This window comes from Lytechinus pictus, chromosome 2 (assembly GCF_037042905.1).
Source record: "Lytechinus pictus isolate F3 Inbred chromosome 2, Lp3.0, whole genome shotgun sequence".
NCBI lineage: Eukaryota > Metazoa > Echinodermata > Echinoidea > Temnopleuroida > Toxopneustidae > Lytechinus > Lytechinus pictus.
Genome location: NC_087246.1, coordinates 27299081 through 27312422, shown reverse-complemented (window position 1 = coordinate 27312422; position 13342 = coordinate 27299081). Strand labels below are relative to the sequence as shown.

General features: G+C 37.1%; 1 protein-coding gene and 1 long non-coding RNA gene across 2 annotated transcripts in view; one reads left to right on the top strand and one right to left on the bottom strand.

The window, feature by feature from the left end:
* Positions 1-13342, bottom strand: part of LOC129273184 (amine oxidase [flavin-containing] B-like) — a 37462-nt gene that overhangs the window by 6602 nt on the left and 17518 nt on the right. The window contains exons 6-15 of the mRNA XM_054910221.2: positions 6807-6844; positions 6161-6224; positions 5325-5413; positions 4780-4863; positions 3622-3697; positions 2990-3077; positions 2630-2683; positions 1851-1908; positions 1107-1204; positions 608-719 (exon numbers count right to left, since the gene is read on the bottom strand). Of these exons, the coding sequence (XP_054766196.2) occupies positions 608-719; positions 1107-1204; positions 1851-1908; positions 2630-2683; positions 2990-3077; positions 3622-3697; positions 4780-4863; positions 5325-5413; positions 6161-6224; positions 6807-6844 (761 nt within the window). The remainder of the gene's footprint in view (positions 1-607; positions 720-1106; positions 1205-1850; positions 1909-2629; positions 2684-2989; positions 3078-3621; positions 3698-4779; positions 4864-5324; positions 5414-6160; positions 6225-6806; positions 6845-13342) is intronic.
* On the top strand, positions 7947-11232 carry LOC135157751 (uncharacterized). Its single transcript, XR_010296740.1, has 3 exons — positions 7947-8023; positions 10192-10308; positions 10873-11232. It is a non-coding gene; the product is annotated as an uncharacterized LOC135157751 (long non-coding RNA).

The following is a 13342-nucleotide window of genomic DNA, read 5'->3' as shown; positions in this document are numbered from 1 at the left end:
AAACATGCACATAGGCGCAAACTAGGGGGGACTCCCACAATCATGACAATCGGCTGGCTAAAAATAAATAAATAAAACACGAGAATTAAAGGGGGAAGAAAGCGGAAAAAATATGTGTGTGGGGGGGGGGGGAATAAAACATAACTTGCAGATCCAGGGGGCGGTAGCCGTCGCGGTCCCTCCCCTTAACGGAGGCACAACAAATGAAGAAGAAAAAAAAAAGAAAATAAGATAAGAAAGAAGAGGAAATAGAGGGGGAAAATAAAGCAGAAAAATAAGAAAAATTGAGAAAATAGATAGAAAAAAAATCACAAATCGCTTGGCGGTCACATGACTATTGAGATAGATATATTGTTCACACATGAGGATTGAATGGCGCTTAAAACACCCCGTTTTCATAGTTATTATAGTATATTACATATTATGATTTTTAAGGGCTGTCGAAATTGTTGGGGGGGATCGGTATGTTTGCCGCCAGTATTTTCAATCGGGGTGACCGCTCTGTCCCACTCCCGGATGGATGCGTCTGCCACGATCCTCATCCCACCACAACCCCCACCTGGAACATCACAGTCCCCTTCCTCGTCCTCCTCCTCTTCATTCTTACCTCTCTTGCTGCCCTCTCTCCAGCCTGTACCCCTCCTTCCATGTATCCCGACCAATGATTGGCAGTCTCAGTCCCGGCAAAATACACCTGGCCTACCGGTTCCCTCATCACCCTGTAAACGAATCAGATCAAATCCTCAAATTAGTTGTGGGACCCCCTTTCACAAAACTTGTTATTGATGTCCAGTAATAGTAAACTCTAAAAAATATGGTCCTATCATAGTAAGAGGATTAATCTCCTTGAAAAGGGCGATTCGCCCTCTTTCCTTCGTTCTCTTTTCTGTCTCTCTCTTTCTTTTTTGCATGTGAGGGCAAGGTCCCCTCGACCCACTCATTAGGCTCACAAAAGGGGCAGCGCAATGACAATTTCTGGTAACAGGGAAGGGGGGAGGGTCACTTGCTGCCCTCTGGATCAGTGCAAGGGAGTAGCCAAAGACGATCATTGATGTGGAAAATAAACCATGGGGGCGTGGCTATGCCAAATAGGGGGAGTGACTTACTTGCCATATATGGACAATACACCAGGAGGCGTGGCTCCCATGTAACAACCTCCGCTGTATTCTTCTTCCATCCAGTTCTTCTCTACATAATGAGTTGGCTGAACATTTCAAAGCGAATAAAAACGACAATCTTAATCAATCTTAACATTCTATTCCAGGTAATCCAAAACTTATGGTCCTAATAAAACACTCCCAAAGCATTTGAGCGATTTTCACAATTTTAAAAGTACAAGCATTCAAAGATAGACACCCCTGTTTATTGAACTCAATCCTACACTTTGGATGTATATTTTATGGCGCCCTCTCATGACTATGAATACAGAGAGATTGAAATGTCAATAATATTTACCAGCCTTTTTATTACGCAATAATTTGTAGAAAGCAAAACGGAACCGCATGAACAACGTAATGATGCAAACAGAATTAAGGGGCTGGATTTTTAAGTACAGATTATATTATAGAAAAATTGTGAGACCGAAAAGAGCGTGTTTAGGATCGAGCCAAACAAACAGGGGTTATTCAATGAATGGAAAAGAAAGTCAAATTCGGAAGAAAAAATATTCAAGGCAAAATTATGAAGTTGAACAAAATACAAAAAAAATAAGAAGTAAAAACGAAGATTAAATCAAACTCATTTTGTGTGTGAAAATATAAGGGGATGGGGTAGCCCCCTTAAATACCCTTCATCAACTCTATGCTTACGAAATAAGGTAAATGTCTATAATCATCTTAACAAGTACTTACTCTCAACGCTTCCTCACTTCCGAATACTTTGGCATAGCATCTGGCGACCAGCATCTTTCTAGTGTCAATATCAAAAAACAGTTCTTACATTTACATCTGAGTTTTTCATTATTTATGTATCATAATATAACATGAAACACTTATTACATGTACATTTGAGTTTTACATTATTGCGTATCACAGATACACTTTCTGTTTCCTAGCTGAGAAAATAGGGGGAAAGGTAAATAAAAAATACTGAGGTCAGCACAATTGTCATAATCATCATTATCAATACTGATCAAGTCTCTTCCTGATAGAACATTGTCAGTTTTCCTTTTCTTCCATGAAAACATTGCCACTCTGTCACGTTCCATTTGACTAGCATCACTATGACTGATTTTGATACTATACGGGCTGTTTCGTGCATTATTCGGGTAAATCAAATAGAGAGTGATCGAGATTTATGACCAAAGACTTTGGTTTGAACTACTCCTGGTTCAAACGTTGCCACGTCAGGCAAAGGAAAGGAATGGTTGTGATTCGATGCGATGGTACAGCTAATTGGCTGTATATATCCAAAATATGAAGGTATATTACAAGGATTTAAAAAACTTTCACTGGGCCTGGTATCTACGTCCCATGAAAGCTAACAGACTGACTTTGATGTGTGAGAAAAGAGCATTGTAGATTGATCCCGACAGCGTGAATCAAACCATGGAGGTAAAAATGATAATCATTTACATTTTCACCACCCCCCCCAAAAAAAAAAAAAACGATGGCTTAGTCATTTGTGCTACCTTTCTTCCATGGATACAGAAGTGTATTTCCTGGCGAATGTTCCGTTGACAAATCTATAGACAAAATGGACAGAATATAAAAAATTAGTAACATAAATGGCACGTTTCGTTTCTTTTTTCATTCCTTCCCATTTTTCACTACTTAAACAAAATCTTGGAGGCTGCCGCCCCTGCCCCCTACAGCGCCGAGCTTATTTTTTTTTTCTCAATTATTTCATCTGCTTTAAATTCTTAACTAAATTTCGTAAACAGGTAAATACTTTATGTGGGAAATAAATATGCAAAAAAGGAGATAAATGAAAAGGTGAAATTTGAGGATGTTGCGTTTCATGACATTGAAGAGCGCCCTCTCTTACGTACCCGACGAGGCAAGCAAGACTGCCATCAGGTTTCGTATCATCAATGGTTGCTACAACGATGTCATCAGTCAAGATAAAACCTGAGAAACCTGAAAGGAATCAATGATTAACAATTCGAATTATTGTTATAGTCTTAACAGTGTTGAGCCCGAGTTCGCAGACAATAATTTGTTGCATATAATTAGACCAAGTTATGTGTAGTATTAGTATTATTGACTCAAATCATTCAACTCAGTACAATTCGATTCAATTATTTATCAATTTCAATCTTTCCACATTTTGCAACATACAACATAATTATGAATCAATTTGCACAATGAAATAACAGCATGAATTCCACCCACACATAGAAAGTTGGTATTCTGACAACAAAAAAGTCGAGAACCTTCGCGCTCCGCGGTCACTGAATATAAATTATGACCAAACTTTTGATTGACTTCATTCTGTCTCTAGCAGTAAACTACCCAATAAGATGTCCATATCTCTAGTTTCGCATGCCCCTTTTAGTATATGACCTACTTTGGACTAATTTTCACTTAAATTATTATGACATCAACCAATAAGTAGACGTGACAATTATATTGGTTATTAAACCTATTAGACCAACATGCATAGACCCTTTTTTGGACTTACTTAAACCTCTCCAGAAAGGTCGATCATAGTACGTCATTGTCTTGATGCATGAACCCATTGGAATTCTTTGGCTGAGCTTTTGACAAAAACAAAGCAAAAATCAGACAAAAAAAGAAACAAATGTATATATTTTAATGGAATCAATATTCAGCCTGTTCTTATTTGAGACATTCGTACCTTTGAAGTGCTACTTCTGCTTCTCGATGTTCAAATGAGCGAAATGGAATGTGATTAAGTCTTATGGCAAGAAGATGATAATCATGTTTTAAAGATGTTGAGGGGTTTTGAAATAGTTTAATCATTGACACCATTCTATTAAAATCTTTTACTATGATTAATGTTCCTTTGTAATTAATTATATGTTAAAGGAGTTTGAAGGAAAAAATGGTCGCGAGCGTATACTGTGATAGGCCTATTAGCCGAGTGCTCCTCGTCCCTAACCCGCGGGCTCCAATGAAACTAAAAACAAATAGAACTTTGATTTGACATGTTTGAGAACACTTCATTTGGAATCTCTAAAGTCTAATAGTGAGCTATACCAATTGTAAAGGAACTCTATATATAGTACTAGTAAAAACAATTGAATTACAATTATATTGCTTTGTGAAGGGGCGCTTTCAATTGCATAGATTCTCATAATTCTAGAAAAGCGACAAAATTCTAAAATCATATTACTAGCATTCTTGTCACTTTTGACAATTATTTTTTAAATGAGTCTATCAAGTGCTTCACCTGATACGGTGACGGTGAAAAACAAAAATATATTTAATAGGAATACATTAATCTTAGAATGAATCCCACCATGAAAATTAAAAAAATTGCGGGTTTTTTTTCCAAATGTTTCAGAGGGTTAATGCAGGAACGGATCAAGGATTTTCCAAAGGGGGGCACATTTTCCCGAGGAAAAATTGGACAAAGCCAAAAAAAGAAAAGTTTTTAACCAAAAATTAAGGACATTTCGTCCACAAAAAAAAATTGACAAGCAAAAGAAAAAAAAAGGTCTCCACTTTGAAAAGGGGGAGGGGCACACTTCTGTTTTAACGGCATTTTTACATTACAAATTGTTTTAATTGTGCCTCTCAAGGGGGGCACGGGCCGGCTTTGCCCCCCCCCCCCCCTGGGTCCGCCAGTCGTGCCAGTGGGTTAATGAAGGGTTACCTGATTTTTGAGAGCTGGAAGTGGAGGGTTAAAAGAGATCTTGCCGAGAAGTGCCATTGGAACTGCACTGATTACATAGTCTGCCTGAAAAAAAATAATGTGACACATTATTATGGTTCGTATAAGACGATAATTATCAATGAGAGATTGAAAATGCAATACTTTACTTGTTCTCCGCGATAATTTCCACAAAATGACTATTCCTAGAGTTGAAAAGGTACTACGACCACTAGTACTACTGCTGCTGCTGCCGCTGCTACTACTACTACTACTACTACTACTACTACTACTAATACTACTAATACTACTACTAATAATAATAATAACAATAATAATAATAATCTTCATAATGATAATAAGAAGAAGAAACAGAAAATAAAAGGTAAGTTTTTATCAGAAAGGGGTTCATTCATGACCATTTTCCCTATTCTTTAACCCTTTTCCTCATCCAAATAACCGTTTCCCCCTTTTGCCATCAACTGGAGGAGGTCCCCCCTCCACCGCCCCTTGGCTATATACAAAGACATGCTAAATGAAGACCTCACCTCAAATGTTTTGCCACTGACTGTGGTAACGGTAATGCCCGCTCCTTCCTGGGATATACATTTCACTGGATGTTCCAGGTAGACATTTGCTGTTGTCAAACAAAGACACGAGACTCTCCAAAGTTCAGGGTTCCACAACACAAAGCTATGATTGATATCGTACGTTCGATTTTTAAGATTGATTGTACATATTGGTCAATGCAACCAATCGTAGAGATATTCTTCTGCAATGATTGCTAAGCTTTGTGTTACGGGCCCCTGAAGGTCAAATTTGCAAAAACAAATATACAAACAAACAAACCAACTAACTTGATAATCTTGAAAAGCACTTGTATGTGGAAGAGACTTCCTAATAGCGGAACTGTTCTACATTGATGCAAAGTTCATGTTCTAGTAATAGTTTGAAATCAATGTTACCCATTTCCTATTTGGTCATGTTCATTGGCTCATGGTCCCAGCTAAAGCGATCGACTTTTTCGATAACATGGAAAAAATAAATACCAATAATTATACCAATTTCTCGATATGAAAGATGATATAATAAATAAGAAAAAATACAATGTGCTTTACAATCTCATAACACATATACAATACATCACTTAGATCTGAAAATACATTATTAATAATCAACTGAATTAAAATATATCTGGTATTACTATAATGCAAATTCAAATCCAAGTTTTAAAGTAAGTTATATAACATGTACAATGCTTTGGAATTTAATGTTTATTTGAAAAGACACAATTGTAAAGGCGAGTTTGCGAATAAGTAAGCATGTCCCCAACGTATAATTATGACATTGAACTATGATATGAATTCAACTGAGTCATATTTACCATCTCCAAGTCTATCTGCTATCCCTTCGCTGATTTGCTGTGAGCCGCCAATCAACTTCCTTTCCTGATAAAAATGTATGGGACGCCAAAAAGGGGGGAAATTTTATCATCATAATGCATAAAATGTGATGCTTTGGTCTAGGAGCGTATATAGAACGAAATAATGGGAGGGGGCAAAAGTGGGGGCCAAACATGCAGAAACCTTCATCCATTATGGTCGTAATTCTTTTGATATATCTGTAATTTTGTTTTGATTATGTTGCTATATTGTTAATAAATATTAAATTTATAAAAAGAAAATAAGAAACCACGATCTAATGGTTATTTTTCTACTTTTTGCACATGGTTACTGAAAAGATGAGGGGGGGGGGTGAACCCTCCCCGTCTAGTCCGGCGGCCCCTGTAGTCTATTGAATTTTTAACCACTGTAACTGCTGAGTGTAATACAGTTTCAGCTTGTATCAGTCTTATAACTCGGCGTATATACCGATGTATGGTTTTATTTACTTAGTAATTGAGAATTATCCACCGTGCTTTCAATTCAATAGCTATAGCCATTCACTGTTTAAATTGTAAATGTTCAATTATACTATTAGTCATTTAAAAAGAGCCAGAGTAATATACAATGACAAATGACAGAACTTACCTGACCACCATTATCAGTTGAAATGATTCTGTATATTCCTGTTGGAAAAAAGGAAGAAGGCTTTAAAAAAGTGAGTTTTGTCATTCCACATACTACTGTCATGACTTTTATACTATTTCACATGTCGACTGAGCCAGTGTGTGTGGCTGCGCTGTCCGCGAGACAGTCCGGAGATTTTTTATTATTGTCGCTTGCTTCCATTTTGTCGAAAACTTCCTGATTCCTGCCGAAAAGTACAAATAGACATCACAGTCATCATGGTCATATTATAGTTAAAACATGGTCAACTGTATGAACACAGTGTGACCACAGTTTGGGCACAATGTGAGCACAACGTGGACACGACGTGACACGTGTATTGCATAGTAATCATGACCTGGAGCTGGAGGCTGGTAATGACACAAAGGGCATTTTCACACGTGAATCTTGAATCATCATTGTAATGATGATTGCGATTGTTATCGTGACTGTGATTAGCGTTCGTGATTCTAATCATGTTCTAGTTTGGTTTCACACGTGCTAAATATTCGTCATTAGCCTTATTTTTCACTGGAATCAGCATTCTAACTACGATTTTTTTACCGTGTGAAAGGGCGGAAAGTTGCAAGAAGAGAAACGGTTCGCGCACTATGTGATTTAACTTCTTCGTGGTAACAACATACGCATTCTGTTCATATAGTTAACTTATAGTAATAAACTTCCAAATCTGCGAAATCCATTTGTCACAACGTGTTCAAACAGTGCGTGGCTGCGTGGTCACTCAATAAAAATATTATTTAAAAAAAAAAGCTAAACAGAAAATTACCACTATGTGACATTCGTCCAGCACAATTTGTTCATAATGTATAGTTCCGCATTGTGATCGCATCATTGTGACCACACTGTGAAGACGATTGACACTTTGTGGCATCCGTTTAGCACAGTGTGTTCATACAGTACCACATAGTGACCACACTGTGAGAGAGGATTGACACTTATGGGGTGTTGCAAGAAAGTTACGTTGCAATTGATTGCTAATCAACTGCAACTTTGCAGCCGATTCCGATCGACTGCAACTAGCAATCAATCGCCAATTTGCGTTGCAAGAAAAAGGCTTGCGATTGAACGCAAGTTGCAGCTGATTTGCAGACGATTTGCAGCTGTAAACAGGGTCTGCAGCACAAGACTAGCCGAAAAAGCAAAATAATGGCTTGCAACAATCCTGGATCTGGAAGAGAGTAAGTAGAAAATATTCATTTTTCAGACAATTCTTTCTCCATTATGTATGTTTTCAGAGAATTTATATATTTTAGACCTATGCCAGGGAAAAATTTATTTTGCAAAAAGTGAAAATGTATCTTTATCGCCGGTCGAAATTTCACCTTCAACATTTTTTCTACCGCACAGTTTTAATCCCAGTCCCACATATGACTTTTTGTGTCGGTAATGCACGGTTGTATCAACAACACGGCAGGTCACTGCCGGTGCAGTGCTGTTAAAAATCACCCTGAAGCAAGTAAATGTGTAGGCTCTAATTATGTATGAAGCATCGAAAATGACCTTTAAAGATTATTTTTGTTCCTATTTGAAATGATTGTTTAAGTAAATAGACATTAAAGACTTCCAGTACTAGTACTTTACTACCTAGGGCTAGGCCTAGTTCTAATTTTTTTTTCCACAAGAAAAAAAAATCCTCTCCAGCTCCATGAGTCCATTATCTCTCTTTTTTAAGAGTCTGTCTAACGTTAACCTCCCCTTTTATGACTTTCCTTGGCCTGGCCTGGGATAAAGTGAAAATTTTGCTGTTTCGACTTTTGTCTCTGGAGGATTAAAAAAATATATAGGCCTATTATTATTATTATTTTATTATTATTATTATTATTATTATTATTATTTTTTTTTTTTGGGGGGGGGTTTCCAGACTCCACATATCTCGCCAGACAAGAAAAAAAAACAAAGGTATAGGGGGTCTACATGTATTGGGCTACTTTTCAGAATCTATTGGCCACATTCTTGGGGAAGTTTTAACATTGAATAGGGAGTTACCCGCCCAGGGCTCTTTTAAAAATTTCTTACGGGCAGATTGCTCAAGAGGACAGTCTATTTGTGTCGTTGATTTGTAATGATGTGCCGTATGAGTCACATTTTTAATATCCATCACATATGAATATAAAAAGATATACATTTACATGATGTAGGCCCAAATACATTTATTTTTTAGATTCAATATGTACATCTACTATGCCGGGAGGGGAGGTACTTAGATTTGGTTTGGACAAAGGTGTGCGGCTGAAGGTTCGAAACCCGTACTCATATTTACAGGCCATTTTGGCTAAAAAGGTACCCATTATTAAGGATTCATTACAGGGGCGGATCCAGGATTTCCAAAGGGGGGGGGGCACATTTTAGCCTGGAAAACTTGACAAGCAAAAAAAAAACGTTTAAGGACATTATCTAGAAATTGGGCCATGTTTAGGGATTTTCCAGCATAAAACCATACCTCATGTTTAGGGATTTCTTCCAAAATGGCGACCCATTCCTGCGGCATATCCCCATATGCCTTATTTCGTGAGTACCCCCCCCCCCCCAGCTACTATGTAGCTGACTCTTAACTTGATTTTTATGCAAGCACATGAGGTGCTATATAGATGACAGATTTTTTTTCACTTTAAATTGTTTAATGGATGATTAGAATGCTTTTCCAGGTGCTTTCAGTTAAAGGGTGTCTCATATGGTGCATCATTATTAATATTGAATGCATAATCATGATTTTTTACATCAAGCACAATACTCGGGGGGGGGGGGGGCGCATATGGTCCCCCTTGACATTTTTCAGAATAAATCTGCCACTCAACATTTTATTACCGCACCGCTGACTGACGTTTTACTTTCAAGTCTCATGCAACTTTTGAGACCAAATTTGCAATTCCCAGGTACAGTGTCAGGAAATTTTGCAACATTGTGTTTGTTTAAGTAAATGTCAGACAAAAACATGATTACATGTAAAAAGTCAATATTCATAATTGGGTAATTTTTATTGACAATAGTAATTTAATGTCACTGATGAACTTTGTCTTGAAATTAACAATTAACAAAAATACATTTAAGAAGTTAAGAAAAAATATTTTAAAAAAAAACATGAAAGGAATTTATTTTGATACCAGATTTTTAAAAGTAAAGGAATGCTCTAGAAAGGAATATGTACACCAAAATTAATACTTCTATTACGAGCTTTTTTTAGTAAATTAAAGCAAATTGTGCCCCTCCCCAGGCCAGAAGTGACTTTGATCAAAACACCCTGGGACTACTATAATGATTAACACACTGGCAACTGAGCTTAACTTGTATATTAATATCATGAACATGTTTTATCTCTTTGCTTTTTGCTTTTAATTGCTTACTACAGTTATGATGACAAAGAAGTCTGGAATAAACAAGAAACCTCAGAACCACCATAAATGTGTCTGCTACAATGTGTGTTCTTGCAACCAGCTGATTGATTCATTTTATCAACTCTTAAATGGTAGGTTACATGTAAACTGTATTATTATTAATAATTCACCATGATCGTAATGCGGATGGGGCTGAAATCTGTACACATTAACCCAAGGATAATGCAAAATGAAAAAGGCAAACACAAATCTCTATCTTGACTGGACTTCTCAGCAATGAAGACACCCCCATTGAGGGGGGGGGGGGGAGGGGGTGGTTGTTGTGCTCATCCAAGGTGTACTGTATGAAATTGTGTATTTTGCTTTCTTTGATTTAATTTATTGCATATTTTAATTTCCATGATTCATTTATTTGGGGAAAAACAATCAGTTTTCACACTTTTTTAGATTACATCATGGCAAATTGCCAATTATTATGGTCTCGGGAGTAAGCCACTATCCCTCTATCATATCATCTTGTCGGTGCAAACAACGCCCTTACCAGCAGGCATAGGGGCATTTCTGCACTGATGGGGTGCACAAAAATGTTTTGCTAAGGGCGTTCTTGCACTGAAAGGACAAAATTTGAACTAACCCAAGCTATGTATGGTTATGGGCTTCCATTATTTCCTATATTATTACTTTTTTTTTAACAGGTTGATTATCAGAACTGAATTCAGAGCTGCTCCTGTCTGTAGTAACATCATTATTAGAGTGGACTTCAGAATGAGGGTGTTGCTGTTTTAAAAACTTCACTCCATGGAGCTCTCCAAATTCATCTCAAATTAGACTGCTTCTGGAAACCAGATTTATTCCTTCAAGCAGAGACGCTTGTGGCTTTCCTGACTGGACTTCTATGGATTCTTCTTGCCAACATTAAGGACTGTGGGCTGACATTCAGTGGTAAAACACTTGATGAAGATGATATGAATTTTTATTTGATATAAATGAATCTCAGAAGTAATTCCTCAGGAGTAAGAAACAATGAAAATTAAAAATAAAAGGTCCATCAATAATGAATGTCTTGAGCAGTGTTCTTTTTGTGCACAGATCAATGGATCTTTTCATTTCCAAGCAGGGATGCAGTCAATGCTGACCTCGAGACAACATTTTGCTGGCCTTGGTCCGAGTCACTGTACAGAATCTATGGGAAGTTCTCTCAAGCTGCCTCATGACTCGGAAGAATCAGCCTCGACCTCATCCCTGTATGCAAGTGTGATATATATCTACCATGCAATCTCATGATTAAAGAGAGAGAAACAAGAGAGCTTCAGATTTTGAAGTGTAGCAATCTCCTGAAATGTATGTTTTATTTGAAAATCAAACTAAAATAACTTAATTGGGCATGTTATTCATTATGATATTTATGAATGAAAGCATTGAAGCAATTTGGTGCTCTTGCAAAACAAATTCTGAGTTGTATTTACTGCAAACCCTCAGAAATATTGATAAGCATTTGCCAGTGCATGAAGTGTTTTAATGAAGAGTGGCTTTTTTGTGCCTATGGAGAGTTATTATTTCTTCAATATTTTTTCATACAAATTATTTCAGAAATCACAATTTGAATATTCCATGACCTCTGATAACAAGAGCAGAATATTTTTGGTGATTGACACACTTTAAAATGATATTAGGAGAGAATGTAGTGAAATTGTGTGAAAATAATGGCATAATTGCTGAAGAGGCCTATAAGATTGAAAATAACATTATTTCAAGTTTTTCTTGAAAAAAACCCATGGAAAATTGAAAATGGCATAATTTACACAAGTTTTCAAAACAAAATACAAAAAAATAAAATCTTACATAAGTTACGTTCGATTTGCAATCAATCGCAAAGCTTGCGCTTGATCTACGTTCAATTGATCAAACGCAACTTCTTCTTGCAACAGGATTAAACGTAACTTGCGTTCAATTGCAGATTTGCGTTTAATCGGAGGACTTACGCTCAATTTTGGGAGTTGCGTTCGATTTGCGTTCAATCGCAAGTTTCTTGCAACACCCCATTAGTGGCATTCGTTTAGCACTGCGTGTTAATACACGCAGTGTATTCAGCGCGTCCCCCCAAAAATGTCCCTCTGACATATGGCTGAATTAATTCTAAAATGTGGTAGTATTCTCAAAGAAATGTTCATGAGTAGAAAGCTCACTTCATGATCTAACTTCTATGAAAATTTCATTGGTCGCGCTTCAGCGGTTTTGAATACACACTCTGTTACGTAACAGTGGTGCATTTTAGCCCATTCCAAGTTTACAGCATTGATGCATTTCTGCATTGTCTATGGCATAATTTATTAACCCCCCATTTTTACATCCAGGATCTGAGCAGGGACATTTCCTTAATCATATCCAGGCTCATCAGAAGGACAAGAAACATAACAAATTAAGCTTGTTTGATGATTGTATGACCCGTTGTCTTAATCATTGTACATCTCCTGTTATCAAACATGAAATTAACTGTCAAATATTGTTTTTGCCCTTCTGAACATGCTCAAGGTTGTGATTTGATGAGCCTGGTTAGATGATGGAGATTTCCCTGGTCAGATCAGGAATTCCTCGATCAGAATGGTCAAAGGGGGTTGATATGCTAGAAAGTGCAGAATACACAGCAGTGCTGCATGCATGCAAACTTGTAATGGGCTGAAAAGCACCACTGTTACATAATAGACTGTGTATTCAAAACCAATGAAGCAAGACCAATTAATTTTTTTTATTGAAGTTATTACATGACGTGAGCTTCCTAGTTCCCAACATTTCACTGAGATTAACTTTTTATTTTTTGAAGTAATTTAGCCGCATATCAGAGGGACATTTTTTGGGACGCGTTGTATAGGACTGATTAACAAAGACGTAAAATGTTTCCTAGGTAATTGGTTAAATACCAGCTTGGCGTTTACCAACAAAAGTGTTATCCTGCCGAGTTCCTACGGAAGTCACCATAAACAGAAACAGAAACAGTACCACAAATTGACCACACTGTGAAGCGATTGGCACTTTATGGCATTCGTTTAGTGCATTGTGCTCATACAGTACCACATAGTGACCACAATGTGAAGACGATTATCATTTTTCTGAAAACGTAGGGGAAAGTGGCGAACGCAGGGAGCAAGTGCGTCGACGCACGTCACT